The sequence below is a fragment of the Notothenia coriiceps genome, unplaced genomic scaffold (genome assembly GCF_000735185.1).
Source record: "Notothenia coriiceps isolate Sejong01 unplaced genomic scaffold, NC01 NC01_scaffold00037244, whole genome shotgun sequence".
In the NCBI taxonomy this organism is placed as follows: domain Eukaryota; kingdom Metazoa; phylum Chordata; class Actinopteri; order Perciformes; family Nototheniidae; genus Notothenia; species Notothenia coriiceps.
This window is the reverse complement of record NW_011369945.1, coordinates 14,626,919-14,653,954: the sequence shown is the minus strand read 5'-3', so window position 1 is coordinate 14,653,954 and position 27,036 is coordinate 14,626,919. Positions and strand designations below refer to the sequence as shown.

The 27,036-nt window shown below is 42.1% G+C and overlaps 1 protein-coding gene across 1 annotated transcript in view; it reads left to right on the top strand.

Annotated features, from left to right (window-relative positions):
- Positions 1-7,841, top strand: part of dhx38 (DEAH (Asp-Glu-Ala-His) box polypeptide 38) — a 14,280-nt gene extending 6,439 nt beyond the window's left edge. The window contains exons 11-19 of the mRNA XM_010793666.1: positions 239-266; positions 1,380-1,588; positions 2,803-2,957; positions 3,652-3,807; positions 4,138-4,272; positions 4,680-4,805; positions 4,890-4,985; positions 5,239-5,360; positions 7,321-7,841. Of these exons, the coding sequence (XP_010791968.1) occupies positions 239-266; positions 1,380-1,588; positions 2,803-2,957; positions 3,652-3,807; positions 4,138-4,272; positions 4,680-4,805; positions 4,890-4,985; positions 5,239-5,360; positions 7,321-7,402 (1,109 nt within the window). The 3' untranslated portion in view covers positions 7,403-7,841. The remainder of the gene's footprint in view (positions 1-238; positions 267-1,379; positions 1,589-2,802; positions 2,958-3,651; positions 3,808-4,137; positions 4,273-4,679; positions 4,806-4,889; positions 4,986-5,238; positions 5,361-7,320) is intronic.
- Positions 7,842-27,036: the final 19,195 nt, after the last annotated feature.

Genomic DNA, 27,036 nt, shown 5'->3' with positions numbered 1-27,036 from the left:
CACCCTGACCCGCATCATCTTTGTTTTACCCAGAACCGAACCCGGAAAAAAGCGTTTGAAAAAATACCACCCGCAAAAAATGCAGTCATTGAAAGTGCACTTTCCTGTGTGCACGTTTAACCAGTAATGCGCTGTTCTTTTTTCTGTCTACAGGTTTTCAACCCTCGCATTGGAATGGATGCTCTCCAGGTCTATCCCATCAGCCAGGCTAATGCTAACCAGCGCTCAGGCAGAGCAGGACGTACAGGACCAGGGCAGTGTTACAGGTAACATGCACACAGCCACTATCAGTGCTGAGAAGTTCTGCCATTTTGAACTTCCTTCAAGGCTACCCCTAAAGATGGCTTTTTAGCTGGCATTGGCAAGAATCTCTAAAACCACAGAAGGGATTTTTATGCTGAGAGCAAAAACATATTATAGTGCATTATGTTCCCACTCTTGTTTTAGATTCACAAATAAACAACCTGAATATGATTTTCATTTTTCAATTCCTCTTTTCTCTGTTTGAGAATGTATGATTTAAGCATAACTGTTGTTAAAGTGTGTTTCTCCCTTCTGTCGTTTGAGATCAGGGCTCTGGATGTGTTGCATGACCGTGTTTTCAGTTGCAGGGAGAGGGCAAGCACCTCAATCTCCAGAGGATTTCATGCAGTTTAACTTTGTTTATGACAGAGAAATGTGCCACAAAAGAGATTTCACTTGACCTTGCTTTCCTTTGCAATATTTACCTTGGTGAAGAACAACATACATTTTGCATCGCTAATGAGCTAGGATGTTTATGAAACCCCATCTTTTTCTGGATTAAGCCCGCCCACCTACTCCTACACACAAGCTTGTACACAGAGTGACTTTTGGGAGAGCGTTTAGCTGAATACAGCGTTTGAGTAGATGTGTGTATGTGTTAGAGAGCAGAGTAGGAGTGAGTCACGCTGGTTTGCTCCGCTTGCGTGGAGAATTCCCCATTCAAAGACCCTTTTAGCTGTGACTGCAGGCCCTCACTCACAAGCTCAAAACCTCCATATGCATTCAAATCATTCTGTAATTATAATCTCCCACTTCAGACAGCTGTAATTGTTGCGAAGACCCTTTTTAAGTTTGGTCCTTTACTATAACTCAGGCTCTGAATGTTTTTTTTTTTAAATGGTAGCTTCCTGAATTTTCTACTGCAGCAGATCTACATGTAGTGCTTACTGCTTATTTAGAATCCCACTTACAAGTCTGCTCAAAATGAACACAGCCCAGAGAAGCTTATTCAATTTCTCTGTCCCAAAAAGGAAAAAGTGTGCATATATTTGCACATTATGGTTGAAATTGTAGGTTAAACATCAAACGTGACGTACAAAACTTCCACTCACTCTCTGTCTCTGTGCCCTGTCCAGGCTCTACACTCAGAGCGCCTACAAGAACGAGATGCTGACAACCACCATACCAGAGATCCAGAGGACCAACCTGGCCAACGTGGTGCTGCTGTTAAAGTCTCTGGGTGTTCAGGATCTGCTGCTCTTCCACTTCATGGACCCCCCCCCAGAGGACAACATGCTCAACTCCATGTACCAGCTCTGGATCTTGGGAGCTCTGGACAACACAGGTGGGTGGTGAACAACGCTTTGAATAGACTTTGGATATGCTGTGTTATGTAATGCACATTTAAACATATAGTTATTGTTGATTCTTCTCTATTAATTGGTTGTTTTGTCTATAAAATATCAGTCAATTTGAAACAATTTCCATCACAAGTTTCCAGAGCTCAATGAGATGTTTTAAGCAACTAACAGTCCCATACCCAACGATTTTTTTTACTGTCACAGAAAAAAAAATAAAATCACATTAGAGAAACTGGAACCACAGAATTGTTCACATTTTTTTCCCCCTACATTTTTTTGTTTATTGATGAATTGATAATTTGATTAATTGTTTCAGAACAAACACATATTAACACTTGTCAATGTCCATCATGTTTTAATGATGTCATTCTAAATATTACAGAACATGGTATATCATTGTTCTTTCCTCGCCTCTATTTGTAGGTCTAAAAGGCCTAGGCAGGTCTTACTAACAGAGGGGCAAAGCAACATAAATCATCCTCCTTTTGAGATGAGGATGAAGCTGTGACATGTATTGGGGTATTGGGTATTTCAGGGTTGTATCATCTCCCCCTCAGCGCTGCTTTGAGCTCCTGCATAGTGAAGCTGACGGCACAAACACAGGCAGGAGACCAGCTGTTTAGAAGATGCTGTGGTGATGATGCAGACACAGCAAAAGGGCCTCGAGGAGGTAGTTGTGAGGTTGAGCCGGTGGAGTAATTGCCTAGTAACTGATCCTGTGTTTGATTTGACTGGTCGGGTCTCATTTCTGTCTCATCCTTAGCCAGATCCCAGGGGATTTAGGGATTTGGGGATGAGGGGGGACTTTTGATGATTCCCTGTATGGTATGTTAACAGCAGATTATCTCTGATTAAGGCTTACCTGCCCCAAACTGCTGCTCTGCTTCCCTGCTTTTCCTCCTTATAAGCTCCTTAGACACTGTCGTCTAATCATTTAAATCAGAACTGGCAAAGTTTTTGATCTCGCTCTTTTTTTTTTTTTTCTTCTCTCCAAGTATTCTCAACCGTCAGCAGTTCATCCTCTCTCACGGTGATAGACAAATAAGTGTCACATTATGCTGGCTTCTTCCTCACGCCAGCAGGCTTTTGATGGAAAAGGAGCTTATCACTCGTCTTGTTCCTTCTTAATACTTCACATCTCGTGCACTTTTATAAGCTTCACGTCTGACCTCGTAATTGTGTTCTTCTCTCTGTTCAGGCTCTTTGACACCGACGGGGCGTCTGATGGTGGAGTTTCCCCTCGACCCCGCCCTGTCCAAGATGCTGATCGTGTCCTGCGACATGGCCTGCAGTGCGGACATCCTCATCATCGTCTCCATGCTGTCTGTGCCCGCCATCTTCTACAGACCTAAGGTTTGTCTCATAAAGTTACTGTATGATAATGTTGACTTATTGTCTGTGTGATTGAACCCATTTGTATTGCATGTTTAATTGTCATTTTACATCACAGGGTTGCAAAATGAATGAATGGTAAAGCCCCTACAAGATTATACAATTATAGTATTTTGTAATGTTATTTGCCAATAATCTACATTTTTATATTAACTATAAGTCAAATGACATATTTCATTTGAAATGGCTCGCTCACAGGTATGAATACACAGAGACTGATCCCCCGAAACTGAAGCTTATTGTTGTGGTCTTCTAGTAAATGTAACATCCAGTTCACTCTCGTTGTATTGTTTTTCTAACAAAAACGGGACGGTGGTGGCGAAGTCGATAGGGAGTTGGCTTGGCAACTGGAAGGTCACCAGTTCAAGTCCCGGCAAGACCAAGTGTGCTACCGAGGTGTCCCTGAGCAAGGCACTGTTCCCTACACTGCTCCCCGGGCGCCGTTCAAAATGGCAGCACACTGCTCCTAACACTAGGATGGGTCAAATGCAGAGAAACAATTTCCCCACGAGGGATTAATAAAAGTCCATCTTAAACCTGTCTATACTTCATGGAGACCAAAAACCGAGCTTGATCGTTGTAAAAAAAAATAAACAGCCTTAAAATAAACAAAATCCTAATGATGTATGGAAACTGTATCTGTGTGTCTCTGCAGGGTCGTGAGGAGGAGAGTGACCAGGTGAGGGAGAAGTTCTCTGTCCCAGAGAGCGACCACCTCACATACCTCAACGTCTACATGCAGTGGAAGAACAACAATTACTCCAGCAACTGGTGCAACGACCACTTCATCCACACCAAGGCCATGCGCAAGGTCAGACTTCACCGGTTCTCTCCGTCATCACCCTGTGCCCCTGGAAGAAAACCTATCATTTAGTTTTTCTCTTGAATTCCAACACATTTAGATGACCTTGTAGAAATCTCTCAGTTTAAATTGTGCACTTATTTCTAGCTTTGACTATAGTGTTTTTATATGATTCATGTTCTGAGAGGCCTATTCAGTTTTCTACTGAATAACTTTAACTAGAATTTAGTAGAATTTCAGTCAAATGTTTACATTACATCGAAGCCATTCAATGTAAGCCAACAGGTTGGACGCGTTTTCCATGTGGTTTGATTCCCAATACGTATGTTTTTTGTGCAGGTACGAGAGGTGCGCTCCCAGTTAAAGGACATCATGGTGCAGCAGAGGATGAACTTAATTTCCTGCGGGTCAGACTGGGACATCATCAGAAAGTGCATCTGTGCAGCGTACTTCCACCAGGCTGCCAAACTCAAGGTACCTCCATCACTTTCTTCAGTTAATATGTTTCGCCTAGTGGCAACTGGTTGTGGCAGATTTATAGCAGCATAATTACAGAGTGGAGAAATATCCCTCCTGGCCTCAAGTTAATACGGCGCTAAAATCTGAAAGGAAATTTAACATCATGACTTTATAATCAAGGTTCTCCGTTTGACTTATGAGAAGCCGGCTAACCCGAGCAATCGTAGCAATGCTGGATATACTTCACATTTATTTCCCTGCTGTCTAGGGCAGGTGGAGAAGCAAATTAGCCCATGTGACCTACTTTGCTTTGACCTTACAGTGCTCCCATAGGTGCAGGCACCAACACGCATCCCATTTTCCTATCCAGGAATTCAGAATCGCACATTTCATTTGTTATTTATTCCTGTGTTTGCTCCCAGGGCATTGGGGAATATGTGAACGTGAGGACAGGCATGCCATGTCACCTGCATCCCACCAGCTCCCTCTTTGGTATGGGCTACACCCCCGACTACATCATCTACCACGAGCTCGTCATGACCACCAAGGTAAAAATAACGTCGTCTTGGCCAGCACGGAAACAATGAATGCTAAACTGTTTGTGGAGGATTAACATGTTGTTTGTGTTGCAGGAGTACATGCAGTGTGTGACTTCAGTGGATGGAGAGTGGCTGGCAGAACTTGGGCCCATGTTTTACAGCGTCAAACAGGCGGGAAAAAGCAGAACGGTAAGACAAGCCGAGGATGGTACATGCTCAATACATGTTTGTTTAGAGTATGTAGACCGGACTTTCCACATATGTCTCTGTGTACTTTTTGGCTGCGGCTGATTTCCTAATTTGTCCCACAGATCTGTGTTTCCGGACCATTTTAGCTTTGAACCGCTAAGTCACCAACTTGCGAGCTCCTGTCACTCATTCAATATGTGAAATGGTTGTGGCCAGACCAATCTTTTCTCATCTTTTTGGGTTGCTGTTTCAGGAGAACCGTCGGCGGGCCAAGGAGGACATCATCAACATGGAGGAGGAGATGTCCATGGCTGAGGAGCAGCTGCAGGCGCGGAGAGAGGAGCAGGACAAGAAGACCAACACTGGCACTGTTAAGTAAGTCAGCAACAACCTCTCCTCCTCTTGCCTCCTCATCATACACGGGTCCTCATCTAACAATAGTTCCCCATGGCCCTCATTTTCCATTCGCTGTCGAGATAGAAACATTTCATTTACCTACCTCGCTGGCAGTCTATCCCACTCTCTCTTCTCAGCCTCTCTCTCTCTTCATGATGAGCTTTTCTCACCTCTGGTCCCTCCAGACGAGACAAAAAGAAATAATATTGACTCCTGGCTGACCCCCATTACTGCAGCAATTTAAATTGTGCCATAGCAGAGCAGAAAAAAGAGGGGAATGTTCCATTTGAAATTAGACCGAAAAATTAATTTCAAACCCATCCACTAGCTTTACAGAGAGAAATAAGGTTATAAAGACAGATTTAGAAAGACTTGTATTGTTAATTAATCAGCTGGTTTATCTGTCTGAGTTTGCGTGTCTGTAACAGATCTGTTGAAAATAATCACTCTGGAGGTATAGGATTAAGAATTAGATTTATGCAGAGGTGGCTGGATGTGTGATAATGAATGGCGCCGGCTCTCCTGGGCTCTCGGCTGTCCTCCGGCAGGCCTCACACGAGTCTCCTCCGTGAGTTCAGTGTGACCACCATGAAAGATTCCTTCTGATAGACCTTCGTGTGCCGGCTGCTTATCACCCGTCTCCCCGCTCACCAGCACAGATCAGAGGTGTGAATTAGTCGGTTGTTATGTGTTTTTAAAAGTGGAAATGTGAGGGAGTGTTTTTGGGAACACATCAGGGCTCGGAGCTAGAAGCTTGTTAAGTTCCACGCAAAGCACTTAAAAGGACAATACAACAAGTATTAGCTCTTAGAGTAACATCAATTTCTCAATACGCAAAACAAAATGTGTCAAGATTAGTGAAGGAGTGTTTGGCTTTGGAAAAAAACAAGTTTGAATGTGTTTTAGGAAAGAGCAATGGGATACATTCTCTATTTCCTGACATTTAGTAGACCAAGCAATTTGATGATGTTGATCAATCAAGAAAAGTATTTGTAGGTTAATTGATATTAAAGAAAAGAAGCCGTAGCTGCAGTTACATACTAGAGGTTATACATCCGATTAGCTGCACAGCTTTATATTTTTAGATTACATTCTTTCAGGTAAATGGACTCCAACGTTTCTGAATCATTTCTGTACGGGTTGTGAATCGATTTGCAGACTACTGGAATTTGCATCAGTTGAAATTCACCAAAGTTTGCATCAAATTTGCACATTTAGTTGTTGTGGTTGTTATGGTTACAGTACTTTTGTCTGGTAATGCAGTTTACTTACAGATTGAGAGTTTGAGATCCTCTTGTTTAGAACTGAAAGAACACTGATGAGTTTCAAGATTTGTTGAAGACTTACTTTATTGTCAATGTCCACAACAACATTTGCAATATGGTTTACAGTAATATGTGGTGATTTCTCAAAAAAACAGTTGTATGTTTTTTTTTTAGACCCTTGATTACATTTAAAAAATGCTCCACAAGTGTGAATCGCTGTTATGGAACTACTAGCAGGCTGTGACACACGCAACCATTTCTCCTGAAGTGAGCAGCGAGACAGAGAGAATGGCACAGTGACAGAAGGGGGTTATGGCCTTATGGTCATAATTGCTGCCGGTGTGTGTGTTTGAGGTAGAGAGATGAGGGAAGTGTGGGCAGTGTCAGGCTGTCACGATGCTGTAATTAAAGATGATAGATTGTGCTGTCAGAGGCGTCAGGGGCTCTGCGTCCAACACTGAGACACCAGCTCGCCTTTTCCCTCTCCTGCGGTCCTGCTGGATGTTTACAGCTGGACAGGCCGGCCTTCCCTCACCTTCAGCCTTTCTTTTAACCACAGCTGCTTGTATAGGAAATGTTTGAGTGATCGGAGCAAAAAAGAATGAGTTTCTATATTATGTTGCATCTAATAAAACCTCTTTTAATATAAACTTCTTCCCTTTCTCTGATTTCAGGGTTGTAAAGATTTGCACACCAGGAAGAAAAGACGAGGCCCCCATGACGCCCAGACGCACCCCTGCCCGCTTTGGACTGTAGAAACCCCGTCGACCAATCACATTGCCTCCTTTAGACTCGTTATTACCGCGACCTGGATCACACCAGCACAAGCACACAGTGTAACTTCCAGCTGCCATTTGTCCCTCCCAGCATGGCCAGTATCACCTGCAGTACCTGAACAGACCACTAGAGTGAGAACTTGTATAAGGCACAAGACTGAAACAGAGCCAGGTCCCTTCACCTTCATCAGCCTATAGCTGTTACCGCGATACATTTTAAGGAATAAAGGACTTTGTTGTTGTTTTTTTGTAAATTCAGTATGTATATGTTGTCATTACTGAAAAGTGGTTTTACAAATGTCTATTCAGTATTGATTTTACTCGATCTAGAAACATTTAATTTTCTATGCTCTTGTTTAATTTCCTCCATCCTGAATGTATTTTCAGAGGTAAACTGATAAAAAGTGATCTAATTTCAATGTTGTCTTTGTGTCCTTGCATTTAGTAGTTCTGGTTCGGTCGTGGATTAAACAGCGTGTACGCCACAATGAAGTGCTCTTCTACAGACTGAAGCACTATTCAAACTGTACTTATGGCAAGAGGGTCTTCAGAGTCTAGAGTTGTATTGTAATGCCCCGAAAACACACACAACACACTCATATAGGTTTAGGCAATTGAGCTTTTTCTATTCTCTGTCAACCCTGTTCCACCACTGTAATGTACCACAGCGTTCTTCATGGAGAAAACGTTATCATGCTGGATTAAAACATATCAACGGTTATATTTTTATGGTCCTTGTGTTCAGAATAGCAAAGCTTCCTTTGTGGGTTTCCTCCAAACAAATGTGTCTTTAAAATTTGAAAATGTGTTTCTTGATGTACGCCCTCTTCTGACCTCTCAGCTGATCAGAATAACGCAGAGCTCAATGTGTATCAAAACAGTTTAGCAAGGGCCATGTTTGAGTAGTGACAGTGGTTCTCTTTTGTCTTTTTAAAACAGATTTGACACAGCAGAAGGACTGCTAATCTTTTTTGTCTTGACATCTTTTGTAAATGAAACAAAATAAATGTTAGCTATTTTTTGAATCCATGGTGATTTCATTTGACATTCACTAATGTGTCTTTGTGCACTGCAAGCACTGAACATAATAATGTTATTTAGATGTACATTTTTAAGTGAGTTTTGCAGTAACATGAATGATAGCTCAATAAGTGAATATGATTCAGACTAGTTGAGGGAATTCATTCTCTACGTGGAATTGGTTTCCTTATAAAACATAGAACAGGGGTCAATGGTTCGTTTAGAAGTTTTGAGTTGATCCTTCAAAAGTCTTGAATTGAGCTTATCTTATACAAGGTCTAAACATGTTTGAAAGTATCTAGACTGTAGGAAGGAAGGCATGAAGTCCTGGTCAGTGTTGTTTGGTGCCAACGTCAGCCTCTGGCCACTCGGACCTCTTCCTCTCCTCCACTGTCTCTGACCCTGGTGCTGCAGGTGGGGTCTCAGGCCCACACATATCGACACTGACATAAGCTGCCTATGAAATACTTTAGTATGAATACGACTTTCATTTCTTCTTTCTCTTAGGCCTTTTTAGGACATTTCTCTGATTAACAATACTATGACGTTTTTAATTATGTTTTTTATGTCATACTCTAGTATGACTTTTCACAAAAATGTCATAGTATAACAAAAGTCTTATTTTAGTCAATCATTTTCAGTATTGAATAATTAGTTTGTCAATCATAAAAACGTCCAAGGTAACTTAACATAACACAATCCTCATGATGCTATTATGCTTAACCAATAGTTAATGACTTATTTAATCAGCACTACTTACAATTACTGTTTGTATCCAACCGAACAAAAGAGAAGGTGCGTTCACTATCATTTAATCAATTCAAGCAGAAAATCCACACAAATCTGAAGGCACAATGTTTGAAATGTATTTCCTCAAATTTAAGAAGCTTTTTTTCTCTCGACTGAAACTATCAAGTGATAGTATAAAAATTGAAGTTAATTACTTTCTGTCAATCAGCTATAAAACTTCTAAATTAGGATAGATGATAAAGACATTGAACTCCTGATTCGGAAATTATTTCACATGAATTAAACTGTCCTTACAGTTGACTATCGTGCATGTAACAACTTGAGGTGTGTGGTCATGGGCCTCTGCAGTACACTATATTTAAATGTGAATACAGAGCAGCATAAACTGAAATGAAATTCCCAGAATGATTGTTTTCATCGTCAGCTTAACAATTGCAAACTGAGGCAAGTGAAACTGATCAGAGAAACAAAAAGCCTGGGTCTGTCCCTCCCTCACTCCGGCGCTCAAACCCAGATGTGTCACACATCTACATGAGTGATCCCCGGGCTTTGAATCCCCTCAGCCTTAAAGACGCTGATACGCTTTAGATGAAGTGCCAGGCTATATGTGGGTGGATATTGTGTTTGGCTTTATTGAAGTTGTATGTAAATATTCAGGTCACAAAAGCCTGGTGTTCCAGTGTCTTCATCACAGTTAGGGTGACATCACTTGATGTCTCTTAGCTCAAAAGCTCTTACTAGATGGCATCAATTTGGAGGAAAAAGACAAAAGAAGACGCTGGCCTGCCTGTGATTTCTTCCAATGTAGTGCATAACAACAACTAGCAGTGTTTTTCTCTTAGCTGGATCCCTGTGCAGCCCTGCTTTCTTGTTGGTCAGTGTCTGTCTTATTGTAACCCTCATGCAAATAAGCATGATTATGAGCGTTCCCTCGACCCCCTCTATTCTCCAAGTCATCTTGATTGAGTGTGGCAGGCGAAGGCAGGATGGATATAATGTACCCCAGCAACTTTAATGAGACAAATCTCTGCTACGGGCTGACATTTTGAAATAGTCCTTTTGAATGAGTGTCAGCAGTCACCTTTACCAAAGCCTTCCAGGGATGGTCCCTGTAATGATGGAGGGAATTAAAATGGCCTCCGAGGCGGTGGAGATGGGAGCCGCAGGATTAGGGTGCAAAGCCACGCCTCTTAAATGGGCTCTCCTGCCACACCCGAAATAAAGTACAGCTCTCCTCCGACGTCTACATATGTGCCCTGAGATGTGATTGAGGGATTAAGGTGAATGTTTGTTGTTGACCACTATGAGACAAGCTGTCCCTCAAATTAGGCGCCCCGCCTTCGCCTTGCGCCCCCACCCGCCAACCCCCCCTTGTTGTGTGTCTGGTAGCAGACAGGGACAAGCTCTGCTGTCATTACAAACTTAATAAGACCAGAAGTGAGATTGATGAGAAAAACAGAGGCATCAACTGCTCTTTTAATTAACTCTTGTCCCATAATGGTGCGTGGACGGAGGCACTGAGCAAAGAATGAGACATTTTCTTTCTCTTTCCACCCCTTTCTGTTTTGTTGCCTCGCTCACCCCCGATAATGAACAGCCTTCTGGGACCCAATTACATCCAAGGCTGCATTAGGAGCACAGCAGGCCCAGTGGAAACTTCAGCTGAGTTTCCCCTCATCCCCCCCCTCCACTCCATGTTACCCTGCTGGAGATGGCCTTCACTTGATTGAATTTTGAATGTTACACCCCCCCCACACATACACACACTGTCTTCTGTAATCCCTTACCTTCACCAGTTCTGAACCCACATGTGGTTTATGATGGAAGCAGGAGGCAATGTATGCTTGTTGTTGGCTGTCCTTCACCGCTTGCATTGATAGAGTGGCTTTGTATACAAAGTCTGATAGGTGGTGCGAATCAGTGCACTAAAGCCTGTTTGTGTGTTGTGTCCTTGCAACACACTGCATATTCTTGTGAATAATTTGTGTGTGAAACTGAATAAGCACTGATGGGATGGGATTTAAAACATCTATTCAAGTCAGACAAGTAAATTATAGTGATTAAATCAACAATATGTTTTTTTGAACCATAATACAAAATAGAGTTTTTCAAGGACACAATGACAGGTGGCACTGTTTTAAATCAAGTTTAATGCCAATTACAAGTGACAAAACAGTTCAACTCAACACAACCTACTCCAAAGTCTAAAGAACACTTTTGTTTCTTTTTACATCTTAGCATGGTTACATTTGAAATAGCCATAAACAGAAAGCCAGCTGAGACAGATGTAAAAGTGTAGGACAAAGTAAGTTGAGGAATCGCCAAATGTATTACAATTCATCCTCTGAATGTTTAGCAAAATGTTATGGTTATCATTTCATTAGCTGAGACATTTCAGTAGCACCCATTTGATAATAGTAACAGACAGAAATAAAAAAATCCCCAGAATGTCAACAGGACTTGATTGTATTGGTCTCCATTATTGTGTGTTAACATTCCTGTAAAGTCCAGCACTAGAGCCTACTAGAGCCTCGGAGGCCTTGATGGGATTTGTACAGTATGTGATGGTTAAATGTATTTTCGATGGGAACTGCCTCTAAATGTAATGCTTGGGGACATCCAATACATTAATACCAATTATTGGTATTGTTTGGTTTCCACAGACACGTTAAGTGTGGCGTATTGACTGCTTTGCTACAAAGAACGTTGTCTATTGATTGGCCGAGGCAGAAACCGATGGTGCCCTCTTCCTGTGAGGCTGGGATTAATCCTTACATGCTGCCAGTTAGTGAATAACTTACCTACTAAGACCTGTGACTGGAGACCCCGCTCACCGCTTCCGTGTGAGCGCACGGTAAATCCTCACTGACACCTTCTGAAAAGTCAAACATAATAAGGGACAAACAAACTCATGAAATGACAGAATGCTGCAAAATAAAGACATTGGCTGTTCTAACACTAACCAGTTACTACATCTCTGCAAGGGAACATTTTATTATCATCAGCTGCTTTTCTATGAACTTTAATTTTGGTTTCTAACAAGTCAAAAATTATTTACCAAACTAAATAAAGCTTACCTTTGTGAGTAACAGAAGAAATAAGTATAAGAGTGTTTGCATCACACAGTAATCTTCTTACTTGTCCATTGCCTTATCCCTAACCAACACTTTGTGTATACTGTACTACCATGCTTGGTCTCACTCCCAGCGGACTGCATGGTTACTAACAGCTCATCCACTATTGCTTAGGGGTCTTATTTTGTTCTAGAAGAAATACTTTATACTGTCAAACTCAGACATCCCTTGTGATTGAAGGCCGATGGGCATGGAACTCTCAGAGCTGCCCTCAAAGCTGCAACAATGCCTGCTTTCACACAGCCAGCTTGTGGTGGGTGGAGTGGAAGAACAAAGGCAGACTTGTTAGGGTTTAGATGCCTTTATTATTATTTTATTCAGCTGCAATTTCTTGTCTATCTGCCCATATTCATTAAGATAAGATTTCGGCTACATTGGCCGTGGGGTGTGTGGTTCTGGGATTAGTTACTGTATGTGACTCAAAATACATCAATTACTTAATTTTTTTATCTGTAGAAATTGACGTACAGCAGCTTGATGATAAAATATAGATATTATTTATTTTAGATCATCACTTATTATTACCTTTTCAGGTAGAACTGTTTCAAGATTGTTTTTAAAGCTTTACTAAAAGTATTCTGAAGGTATAACTAAAGTTGCATAGACCATCTTAGCATTCATAACAAAAACACATCCCCTTAATCATCAAATGAGACTCTAAACTGTACAGATCTTGAGTGAAGAGTACAGTAAAATATTTCATGAAAACTTGGTGAGGTTAAAGAACTCTTACATTTGTTTGTTTTTGAGTGCCTATCATAAATAGAAAAATGTCCATCCCTGGAATTAGAAAGGTGAGATCTGATCAAAGTGATATCCAAATCTTCAGAAATTCAACCCTGCAGCGGAGGCTCGGGGAGGCTTCTCGCATTATATGTTAGTCTGCTAACCAAAACTCCTCTTGCAGTCAGAGCACAACTAAATCACAAGAGACTTAATTCAGACAATACATGAAATACATTGATGATCAAAGATGATAAGAACAAGGGATTTCACAATGATATTAACTATTATTGTTGTTATAAAGCAACAAGATGATGCCTAGGGCCAGGTTTTGTTTGAATTCTCTAGAGGTAGATTCCCAGAGTTGGACAAATAACTACTGGGTTGCATTATAGGAAGAGCAGGACCCAGTGTTTTTATTATCTTTTGTTATGATAGTAGGCACTAGAAGTCAGGGAATGTCATCCTCTGCTTCATTCATCCAAGTTTTTTGCCTCCAACTTTGTGTAAGTGCGGTAATAAATCGCTGCATTTCCCTTAAATAAGGAAATAAGTTTAGAAATGTTAAATGGTGTCAACCAGCATACAAACTCAAACTTAGGCAAAACAAAACAGTTTCAAATCTTGGTTTAAGATGAACTAAACATTAGACTGCTTCATTTCGGATACTCTGGGGCATTCCTGTACCCAAAAAGTTTCGATACAGATAATGACGCCTCATATGTACGAGGTTAGTGACCTAAGCGTATCACATCTCGTTGTTTTCGTCACTATCACAAGTCTCAGTCTGAATTGACCTTCCAGCGCACTGAGCAGGTTTCCAGCAGCTGCTGTGTGACTGAGGCCTGGTCGATATACAGTAGCTGGAGGGAGAAAACATCGACTGTCAGCTGGCAAAAATAACAAGGGCTAAATCCTTCTGTAACAATGCTGCCCGAATCCCCAATCAGCAATGACTTGTTATGCTCTTCTCTGTGTCAAAACACTCCCTTATTACATGATCGATGGCTTCTTTATTTGTAAAACAGGTCTCTAACCAGATGTAAATTCGAAAAGAATGCAAATGTGCTCTGCTTATATGACCGAGCTTCCAGTGTCCCAATCCCTGTTAAGCTCCTTGTTGACCGCGTCTGCCAGCTTTGTGTACAATTGGCTCTTCAGCCGCTCCAACAGCATCGTTAATGTCTGCCCTTTTGTGCAGCTCAATTCCACTGGAATAAACTACCGTAAATCACATGTGCAAAATTATTTCCTAACACAGATAATTAGCTGAAAGAAACAATCCAGAGTATGAATAATAATGTGCCTCGGTAACATTATAACTTTTAAGCATTGGAAAAGGAGGGATTTGAATGCCAAGGGAAATGAGCTTATCAAATAAAGCTTGAAAATGTGCAGTGAATGAAATGAGTCAATCATTTTAATGTGAGATGGGAGCCCTGAGGAGAATAAATAAGCAATCGTCACATCATGCAGGGAGAACAAATGAGCATGGTACACAATTAGGCAGGGTCACATTCTGCCAGAGCTGTGAGCGTGGGATGGGCTAATGAGCTGTGTGTGTGAGTGTGTCTGTTTGTGTGAATGTGTATAGAAAGAGAGAAAGAGGAAGTAACAGATGAAAAAGCTGATCCCTAAGCCCTCAAAATTGTGATGTACAGACTAAGACAGCCAGACACACAAGCGGCAAGTCATGCGAGAGACAAAGACAAAAGTGAGAGGGGCTGGTGGTGGAGGAGAGGTGGGCTATCAGTCGACTTGGCATCTGGGGCAAGTAGATGTGCAGGCAGACACAGCAATGGGCAGGTACAGCAGCCAAACAAGACAAACAGAAGAGAAGTGCCTCAGAAGGACCAACGGCACAGAGCTTTCAAAGGCGACTCATAGTTATTAACTATTCAATCACATGAAGGAGAGCTCAAGGCGTGAAAGGTTGCGGACCAAAGCACTTTTGCTTCAGTGCATTAAGAGCCCGGTCCAGCACTCTTCCTGCTCGAAAGAGAAATAGATTGCCTCCCAGGAAGATGACTGCTCAAAGGAGTAGCCTTTTCCCCCTTAATAACAGCAATCTGCAGTGAGAATCTAATCCCAAGTACCATTTACACTGAATCTAGATAACTTCTGCTCAGAAAAGCGTACAATATGAATCTTTCATACACTGCTATACAAATAAACAGAAAAAGCCCACCCCCCCTCCCCCCCCTCCTGTCAATCAAGGGACGTTCTTAAAGTAAGTGAAGTGGAAGAGCAAATTGCTAATGAACACCATGCAAATGGAAATCCACATTTTAAAATGGCATTGTGGGGTATGTTATAAAAGTGTCCGGAATGAAAATACAAGAGCGTAAAAGGTATTTGATCGCTTAGACATGGGTGTACATGACCCGTTCATAAAAGGAAAACAACAAACCAAGCATGAACAATGTCCCTCAATTGAAGTAATAGCTCCATCTTTGGCATTTAACTCAGATATGGATGCACCCTTTAAGCCCCCCGCTCTCCTTCTCGCTGGCCTAATTCCCCCTCCTCAGTGGTGGATAAGAGGGATCAGAAATCCATCCATATGCATGGCCAACTATCTGTAGAGGGGATGTCAGGTCTCAGCCTGGCCAGCTTTCTGAAAGTACTGGTAATGACACTTAATAAAAGCAAGGGAGCTGAGCTCTGAGAGGGAAATTCTGTGCTGGTGCTTCCCCAGCCCCCCCCCAGGCATCAGACCCGGCCTTCAGACGCCATAAATAAACAAACGTGCCGCGTGAGAATAGATGTGCTATTTCCCTAGCTTCTCTCATGCCATTCCATCCACTTATTTATCTATTTATTGTTATTCCCGGGATCTCTGGTTTGCTTTCAGCCCACCTCTGTACTCTCGCTTCCCTGCAGGCTTTTAAATGTCCCAAAACATTAGCTGTACTTTGGTCCACACACACCCTGCGGCCCTTAATGGGCTTTGAGTTTGCATCAGCTCTCCACTGGTCCTCACAAATATAAACACATGAGAAGCTGTCAGACCACGGTAAATCCACCAATATTCAGACATACACAGATCTTATTAGCAACCGCATTGCTGACTCCACTTTCTCTAATGGATAAACAAACTCCTTCAAGCCCCAGTTAAGCTGTCATCTTTTCAATTGGACTAGTTTGGCATACAAAGGCACATTTGTGCTTCCAGTGATGCAGGTGATATGGCTGAAGCTGAAAGGAGAAGGGTGAGGAGGGCACTCTGGTTGCGGTGATGCCTGTGTTGAGGCTCAAAGTAAACAGAAGGAATGAGGGGATAGAGAGGCTCTTCTTAGCACAAGCCCCTAATCAGTACAGTCAACACATGGCAGATTGGGTTCACATCTTTTCCCCTTGCTCTCGCTCTGCCTCTTTCCTACCACCGGCCAAACTTATCCCTTCAATCAGCCCCAATTTCCCTGCTTTCAATCTGAGAGGATATCAGACAGGAATGTGTTGCAGGCAAATGCCAGGTAACACAAATCTGGCTTACTCTAGGCAAGGTGGTATTGGCTGACCAAAAAAAAAAAAAAAATGAGATGGCTTCTACTGTGGGGCACCAACCACAAACCTTTCCCAGGCAACACATAAAATTCACATTTTGATTTAGCAAACTTTCAAATGTACCATTACCATCGCTTGAGTGGCATGCTTACTTAAAAAGCATCCTGTGTGGTCTCGGTGAACATGACTAACACTCTCTGTCAGTCTGAGAGGACATCCTCGGGTCAGTCGGCTGAAAAGTTTGCCATTTTCTAGAGGCTCAAACTGTGCCGGTGAGGTGAGACCTGTTCCTCTGCAGCACCGTGTCCTTTGATCTCCAACTCCCTCTGCCACCCTCAACATCTTCCAACTAAATGCATAAATGTGTTAACAGCCTTTAGCCATCAGTCGGAGCCGGGCCACGCAGGTGGGGAGGACACAGGGCGGCCAGTGGGGGTCAGGAGGAGAGGAGTGCTAAATGTGGTTGTATGTAAAGGAGAAACAAAATGTGCTGGGGCTGCATTAGCCCAGGGCCCAGAGGCACAACCCCAGGGGGGGGGGGCATGGGTTGACTTCTAACACTGATGTGCAGGCTGTTCAGGGCTTTCAGGCTGCTGATTTCACAGCCAGAAAACACAGACCATTAGTCACACAAACACACACTGAGGCCTATGCTAATCCCAGAACAAGCAAAAATCAACATGACAGCCAATAAAATCCTGGGAGTTATGTAGCAGCTTTGCTTTTCAGTGATACTGTCTGTGATGTGCTGGTGAGTGTTTGTATTGACCCGTGTTTCAGATGATCCACTCCAGAAACACTCTCGCTCCGTCTGAAAGTTCACTGCTTTGTCACCGACGCTGTCTCTGGAGTCGGCCAGAGCAAAAGCAGAGAACATGTGGTCACAGAGAGGAGAGATATGTAGAGTTTTTACCATCTAGTTGAACAGAGTAAAATGATCAGAATCGTGTACCGTCTGAGTCTGCGATGTCGCAATAGTACAGTAAACTGGGTCAAAGGATGCAGAAGAAAGAAGCATAACAGCTACAAATAATGATTTTTCAGTTTCTATGGTAGAAATCAGTAATACTAGTTTTCTTTCCATCAAGTGGAAACACACTTAGTCAGAAAACACAGTGCAGGATTCTTGCCAGGCTTCAGATGCCTGACAAACATAATTGTATGCTTAGCAGAAGCAACAGTTAGTAAGCAAAATGTGTCTAAAGAAAAGAGTAAAACATTTGTGCAACCTGACAAAAAAGGATGTGTTTCTTGTTTCATGTCTTAACAGAGAGTCTACCCTGTGCTGCTAAAAGAACAACACACTTTGTTCACAGCTACAGACTGCAATATTTGATGTATCTACTGATTGCTTTGCATTTAGGGTGTTAAGGCTGAATTACCAGTAAGTTGAGTAATACAGTTTTCAATTAGCTCGTCTGGTTAGAAATGTTAGGATGTTTACTATTTGCAAAATAGTCAAAATAGGCCTGTTCAGAAATACAACTGTACATTATGCTAACATATTGACATAATGCTCAAGTACTGCAATAATGCCTCTGTTTGTGTGTTTTTGTAATACATAACCTATGTATAAAAAACAAACGTAATCATTTGACATTGCAGAGCAATATTTGGAGATTTCACCCACTTTATTCTCTGTGTGTATACCTGGATATCCTCCTCTTCAATCCCCCCCTCATCAAGCTCAGCTTTAAGTCTTCTGACCTCAATTTGCCGAGCTTCCCCAACATCCTGCAGATGGATTCATGTGCACGCACACGCACACACACACACACACACACACACACACACACACACACACACACACACACACACACACACACACACACACACACTGTACATAAATATAACTCTCCTCTTTCCACTTTCTCTTTCTTGGCGGGGATGGATGATCTTCGTGCTTTGCTCTTTTATTTTCCATGCCAGTTTTTCATTTGCTCGCCTGCAGCAATGAAGGGATATGATAAAATGTGCATTAGCTGTTGTTGGGATAAAAACCAATTACTCTGCAAGTACAAAAATACCTCAGCAGTTATGTGGTGTGTGTTAAGGCCTTACTTACGTTACAGGACTAACTAGTTGACAGCGGAGAGCATCTTGTGGACACGAGAGCCTCTGACTGAACACAAAACCTCTGGATGGGGACAGAGACAGGGAGAGACAGGGAGTTAAATACAAGAGAAGTCAAATATTTTAAAAACCAATATCTACAGATATTGCTGCTTCATTTCTGTTTTTAAGAGACTCAAGCTTGGAGTGTTAAAACAGTAAGGAAGAGACAGAGGGGCAGTAGGAAGCAAGGGGACATTTATAAGACTAATTATTGTGGAAGAGCGATAGGGTCTATGTATATGTTTTTGTTTGGCCTGGACTAACTTACCGTTATAGCTATACCCCCAAAACATGATACACTCCTCTCAGACTGTTTGTGCCGCTGCATGTTGGACATAAAGCTCTGCTGCCAGCCTGCTATCACTCATACAAGCCTGAAGGAGGAGAACATATAATGAAATACAGTATGAGCAATGGGTACTTGCAAAAGTATATTGGTAATAATAAATAAATAATCTCACAAAACACATCACATTTACTTCTGAGCCCTCTAAATGAGTATGATTCTCATGCTGTTAGAATATCATTAAATGCGATACATGCTATTAGAAATACTAGAAATTTACTTGGCTTTTACAGGATTTCTGTATCTATTTATCAGGAAGATGCTTTGGGAAAACTAACTTGAATCGACCAGGGAAGACACACTTTATTGCACCACTATTCAGACTATAAGTCACTTGATGATCCCACCACATGCCTTTATTTTCCTTCGTATTGAGCACAGGGGATGCAATAAAGCCGAAACATGTCCCCCATCCATGTGCTGTCACCTCTTCACTGCTTCCAAGCCAATATATTGCCGATGCCATCAACACTGCCTGCACAGCCCCATCTCTTTGTAAGGTGAAGAAGCCATTTTAATAACGATTATGCATTCACTTAGCATTCGTTTTAATATCATAGTTTGCATACAGCGAATCAGAGTAAGGATCTATCATAGCCACGTTTCTGGGCAATAATAATATTGGTGTACTGTAAACTGACTTAAGGTAGCCTACTGACTGACCTGTTTCGAAAAATACTTAGTGATAAAGATCTGAGCACAGCCTGTCACTGGCTACCTTTGGGTGTCACTCGCTCCCCCTGCCTCAGCCCCACGGCCATTTCCTGCTATTCAGGGAGATGGAGGCTATGCGCACATCACCACCATCACAATGACCTTTCCACAAGCCCAGGGAGCACGCAATGCAGAGGAGAGGCAATAAAAGTAATGAAAGAAGCAAAGGCAATTAAAGTGGTGTGTGTGAGGGGAGCGTGGCGGAGATGAGCCTAACTGGAGGCGGCCCTGGAATGCACTACAGCTCCACATCCCCCATAATCCCTGTGTGATCGCAGAGCAACCCTAGTGTGCTCCCAGTCTGATCATCCTCTCGCAGCATTCACCAGCTAATCCGTGCAAAAGGACAGCCGTGCACACAAACACACACATGCATTAAAGTCATTCAGAGATTGATTGATTCAGACATTTCTGCACTCAGTGCTAGCGTAATTATTGTAGGCTGCATACAATATGTACTGCCACGGCGAGATGAGGAAACAAAACTACTAAAAATAAATGACCAAACACAAACACATTCAGGCACAAATGCACACACGTTTAGTTCCAGAAAATGAGTTGCTCTCCTCCCGCCCTCTGCAGCGCAGCGTTTCCTCGCGGCCAGTGAGAATCATTAATGCCCTTCCTCTGACGCAGCCACACAACCAACAGCAATTATTTCTAAAAGCTAAAAGTGAAAACAGACAGCGAACGCACAAATATACACGGCACATAATCATTGGTTTTTTTGTTAGGCTGGCTGTGTGGGGGTTGAGGAGGTGGCAGCGGCTGGACTTCATTTTCTCTAGCGGAGTTTACTGACCGCAAAATCACAAGGATGCTTTTCCTAAACCAATTAAGAGGCTGCAATGCTGCTGTTACCATGTGACATTGACAGCACTTAAGGAGGCTGACGCCAGGCCTTAGAGATGAGCCAGAGATGTGCTCTTAGCTCAGGAGTCAGCACACACACATACAGAGAAATACACATTTATGCAATCATGCACGCACACATACATCAATACAAAGAAGGGAGAAGTATAGCAATATGTACAGTTGAAGCTCCAGACAAACACGATTATATAACTAACACAATACTAAAACATGAGGAATTTGAAGTCTGTGACTTGTTACAAAGACAAACAAAAAAACACTTTCAAGCTGATAATATATGTAGGCATGAAATATTACTGAGGCCTTGAGTCCAGGAAAAGATTTCATGATCTAATCAGCTTGAAGGAATACAGAGAGAGGGCAGAGCTAAGAGTCTCTCTGTTTCTTCACAGGATCTCATCTTGCCTGTAGCGTAGAATTAGTGACCAGTGTGACCTCTGGAGGTCACAACTCTTCTTGAGAAGAAAGCTTTGTGGTCCACACTAATGACTAGAATGGTCTGTGATGGAGCTCTTTGAGAAAGGAGATGAGACTCCTTTTCCTTCCTATTACAGAGCACTCACATCTTGGAGGTGCTCAGGGCTTTTAGGTCATTGGCTGGTCATAGTGCTGCTTAAAGAGCGGAGAGCTGGTGTATGACTAGGCCTGATCAGTACAACTGTAGTGTTGGCTGATCAGATGCTGGGAGCCTCTTTTGGGGGAAAGTCTGTATTTGCAACTCACCTTGTGATTGTCTGCTAGTGGCCTGCAGCCTGGTCCTCTGGTGCTGGCCTTCCTTTCATCAGTTAGAAACTCCTCTGCTACAAATCTGACACAACAAAGAGAAATATTGCTGCCCAGCGATTACTCCCTGCTAAAGAACACACACAGACAATTATTTTGCTTTGTCTTTTACCTTAGTAGAGCCTTGTTTAGTATAACCATGTCCCTGAAGGGTGACAAACCAAAGAAAAAAAACACATAATACAAGTTGTCTGGATCACAACGCTTTTCCAAAATATAAACCCATATCTTGTGTTTTATACTTTTAGCGGTGTCTTTGTTTGTGCAGCCATGTCCAACATGCTGGTCTCAGCTTTGACTGAATTCTGGTTCCTGGAGAAGCCCTAGCATATGAACACATTTATGGTAACATCTGCAACTAAGTAATTCAGTTTTTTTGTACCTGTCTGAAGCTCCCTTAGACAACTAAATAAAAGAAGCTCAAACTACTTTCAGATTCATCCAACAATAGCAATAGTCGTTGCTAATCGTACGGGAGCCTATGCACCTTCATATCAAACAAATGTGGCATAATCATGTGCTCACAAAAAACAATATATATTCATTTGGACTTGAAACCTATAATATGCAACAGTGGTTCTCGATATAAGAGTTCAAAAAAGAAAGAGAAAAATGTTTCAATAATCAGCATAAATAAATATTTGTTGTTAAAATCAGTTGTTATTCAGGCTTTTTGACTCCAGCTCTGCTTTGCACTGCTGCAGCCATACAGATCCTGAGAGCCATACCTGCTCACAGTCCTCCACCAGCTACAAGGAGGAATAATGGGCACCTGTCAGTTACGCCCCTCTGTCCTCATCTCCTCTAATAATCTCCCCATCTCGTGGAGCAGCATGGGTGTCGAAATTTCACGTAGGACTAAGTTTGAGAGTCACGTTCCATCGTAACTCTGTGGCGGAGATTTGAAGCACATAGGGGGGCAGATGAAAGATACCTCTTATATGCATGAAAGAGATCAAATTGGGATTAAGGAGATTAATTTCAGATGGTAATTGAGAGAGGAACTTTTTCATCAGATTTATCTAACTTTCTAAAAGATGTCAAATGTGCTGTGATTTAATTTGCTAACAGATGAATGCTTGGTAAATTGCTGTGCTTCAGGCCGGTGTCCCTTTGGTTGGTGGAAAATCATATATCGTCAAATTTCATGACTTGTGAAGATCTGACTCATTTCTCTTGGCTTCCTCTGGGGTTAAAAAATAATTACTAGTTTTGAAACACAAATCTAGACTGAAACTAATTCAATTTGTGAGCATGGCTGGAGGGTGACTGAGTGGTGTATGAATGTTGTGGCTATGCTTCAATCAGAAGACTAACACGAGGGAACAATCCCCCTTCAGAGGTGACACAATGACCTTGGAAATCCCACAGTTTAGACCCTCATATGGGAATATGAACTCAAAACATGATGCTCACTTTACTGGTGCTGCTGAATATCATCAGATAAACACTAGCCAGAACTCTCTTTTCTTAGTAATATCTACATGTGTATTTATGTGTAAATAAATAACCTACATGATCAACCTGATTAGGTGTAATGTATTTAAATGAATTATTTATATTTAATGTTTGTAAATTATATGATTTCGGTTGTTAGACACTTGTTATGTCATTGTATAGATGCTTGGTAATCAAATCATAAAACTATCTTTCATGGTTTCTACTGATTATAATGTCCAATATGGTAGAACAAAATAAAAAAAGCCCAGCATGTCATGCAGATGCAATCCAACCAAAGAAGCATGGGAGACCCTGAAATATTATCTTATTATTTTAACATTTACATTACAACTGATTCCACATCTGCGAGCCTTAACACAAACATTTTGTAATATTCTAGCAAAACAGAAAGTTGGAGATAAGTTTGACATAATATTGTAGTATTACTGGAACCATCTTTAGTTCGGCTTTGAGCGGAGTCCAAACTTGTCCAAAGTAACTCTTCATCTGCTTCTAATTGAATTTCTCTCTGACCTGTTGCTCCTGCTGCCTTGTTTCACGGTGCATGAGGTTGGCCTTAGTTTGCTATTAAATCTGGCAAACAGACCAAAGGCTTCATGATTTGTAGAAAGTTCAAATATAAAGTAGCTTACACACCCTTAAGCATTTACATTTCTAAATTGGCTTGGAGCCAGGAACAAAATCAAACAGATGTAACCTTGGAGAACGTTGAATACATGTGAGTCAAATGTGAAACACAATGTATTCAATTGTTTTCAAGTTTGTTTTTTTTACTGTTGTCCAAACATAATTGACCAAAAATAATGACGGTAGAGTGAGTGGAATCTTTGGTTCAAAGCCAATAGCGCCACGATTAAGTGAATTGAAGATGTAAAGATCTAAATCCTGATAAGATTGGAGCAGATAAAACATGCACAACTGAACGAACCGTGTGTTTACAGAGCAGTGCACAGAGACACTCGCTTCAATCAATATATTGATGTTTTGTAATAGGCTCTAAATGACTCAGGTTAGAGACTGCTGTGCAGCAAACCTTCTCACTGCTTCTGCAATTCATTCCAGTGCCAATATAAAACACTAGCTAAGATGGCAGGGAAAAACTAAACTGAGTCAACTAAATAACAATAAACAATTTCACAAACAATTGCTTTTTGACTACATCTTCCATACTTTCCTTCAGTTCTCCCTCCAGGTGTTGCGTTTGCTCAGGTCTGCAGAGAGCAGGCCAAATTAACCTCAAATTCCTTTCTTAGAAACTCCACCTGAAACAACCTTTCGAAGACTTTCAAATACAATTGTTAACGTCCTTTAAACGGCAAAATGGCTTAAAACTATTATGTTTCTTAAAACCTACCGAAATCTCTATTAAAATTACGCTTTTATTATGAATCTTTTTCCGTCACATCTTCTTATTGATCGTTTCTCTATTCAACCCAGTCGTAGGAAATGAAAGTGCTGTAAGTATGTCATGCATGGAACCAAATCAATAAACGGAAATTTGTGCATGTGTGACAGATTCAATCTGACCGGCCAGAGCATTAACATTTCATGAGAGCATTTTGAGTCATTCTTTATGCACAGCGTTGTTATGTACGGCAGGCTGCCCTGAGACGGGGATGTGTCAATGGAGCATAAGGGATGGAAATATAAGGCCTATTTACTGCCAGGTGAAGCAACTAATTAAATATCAGAGGGCAAGGCAAGCTCAGTCCCTTCTCCCCCTCCAACATGAACTAAGACCACAGCCATGGGTCAGAGCTTTAAACACTCAGGGTGTCAAGTTGTATGAAAAAGAAAAAGCACAGGTTAAAGATGTAGGTTGGTTGGCACCTAAACAGTTATAAAGCCCTTTTCTGCTCCCAGTTTCACCTAAGGAATGTCTACGTGAGAAAATAGTTGGTTCACAGATATAAAAGAGGAGGTACAGGAAAGTTTAGAGAGTCTTTTCATCCCATTATGCTGTGTCACTGACTGTGTGTGTGTGTGTCAGGGGCTGGTGGTGTTGAAGGATACTGTGGGAAAAGCCTGGAGCCTTTCCAATGCTCACCTCCCTCTTCCATTGACAAGTGAGGTGCAGTAACAGCTAATCGATGGCTAGTGAATTCCCTGTGCACCCCCCTCGCCAGGCTGATCAATATTCTTGGCAATTAGAATCCCCTATCTGCATGGCTGTAGGGACCTACGGGTGGCTAGCCAGCCCACAAACACCCAATTTAGTCCTCAGCCTATCACTTAATTACTAAATCCTCCCTAATGCCTATTGGCAGGTGGCGGGCGTTCTCACAGCAGCCCCGGTGGCTGAGTGAACATGAGACCTTTGGCAAGGTGCTGGTTAAGATGCTCCCATCCCACTTCGGCTGGCCAGTTAAAAATCTGATTTCACACAAGGGCCCCGACCTGAAATGATCCGCTTATTGAGCGCCTGGCCCACACACAGATGGATGGTGCAGAATGGGACGGGTGGGAGGGTGGGGGAATGGCGGGTACAGGACAGCGAGAGACACAGTATTAAAACATCTGTGAGCCACAAGTTGTGTCTGTGAGCACAGCAGTGTTTTCAAAGAATTCAAAGTCAGATGATATCCTGAAGTCTGATGATAATTCAAATCTTTACAGCTATGTTAGATTCAAATATACCAGGTTTAATCTCAAAACTCTATAGGGAATAGAGTGTACCTGTAGCTCTGCGGTTTCTTCTTTGGAGCGGCACCACCTCTGCTGACGCCCACCTGCTGACAACAAAGTCCTCTCCCCCGCCTGTTCCTGGGCTGATGCACAAAAACAGACATCTAAAAGAAAACATACTGTATACAAAAACAAATGTATATGCACTCTCACACAAACACACATCCTAAAGACACATTTGTTTATGCTGTGTCGCTTTCCTGGGTCACGCTTTAAAGAGTCGTAGCCTGAAAGTGTTGACAAGTGTGTAAAGTTTTATAAAGTCTCCTACCGGGTACACTTACTTTGAAAGTAGCACATTTTGTTATGACTTTCTTTCCCTTTTTATGTGCATCATTATGTAAAGATTCTTTAATATGCATGGTAGAATGTTTTTGTGTTTAGTGTGAGTGGGTTTTTGCAAGTATGTTGTGTAGATTACGGGTCTGCATCGCACAAAAGGCCTCGGGCTGTGAATTGATGTGCAATTTCCTTGCAGGTGAGCGGCTGAGACAGCTGCCACATCACGCAATATATTAAAGCCAGCACTGGAGGCTAGCTGACCTTACACGAAAGCCTGTCACCATCACTCCCCTCCTTTACCCCAGCTTTCCTGACCTATAGCATTTCAATCATTCTCCCTTTGTTTCAAGTAATTTTTTATCTTTTCATTTTGTAATTCAAAAGCCTCTTCTTAAAGACATCAGAGACTGACAAGAACAGACAGTAGAGAAGTTGTCTGATTACTTTATTTCTTATCCTTTTTCTTCATATTTAGGACATCTTTGCCCAACCTGACAGGGAAGAATGGCAGCAGAGGTAGAACAGAGTAATGACGTGTGATACGCTGTACTCACAGACACAGTCTTGAACTATTGTAATTTACGCGATATGCAATTTACAACAATGCTTTTTCATTCAGGTAGAGGAACCAACAACAATGTTTTCCCATACCAGTGTCTCTGCAGTGGTTCCAGTCTCATCTGTGAGCTCCTACTCATTTGCAGCAGCTAGGCTGGGGAGGNGGGGGGGGGGGGGCTTGCTGAGTCTCTCTGTGTTGTATCAGTGGAGTACTGCTATCAGGCTGAGGGTCTCCAGCTGCTCTCTGCTGTGTCCTCGTATCCTCTCTCTACAGAGCTTTTCTACAGATCCATCTCTGCCCAATGCAGTAGTCCATCACTATTCTGCCCTGCTGTGGAGAAGGTGAGAAGAAGTAATGAGTTTAGTGTGTGAGATTGTATGTATGTGAGTTCGATTGCTTAATTCATATTTAGGGAGAGCTTCTAACTGTCACATGAGTACATGTCTCAGCTGGTACCTGCTTCTATTCAGTGGTTTGGCTGTGAGCAGCATCCAGGTTTGGCTCCAGTGTGGTCACCCTCTGCTCCGAACTGTTATCTCCTGCTGACTGCAGCGGGCACAGACAGGACCCTCGCCTGCAGCCCATCCCCTGCCTCGTCTAGGTACAACACATGAAGACAAAGAATGCAAGCACTGAGTCAGGACACATACGTTACCTCAAAC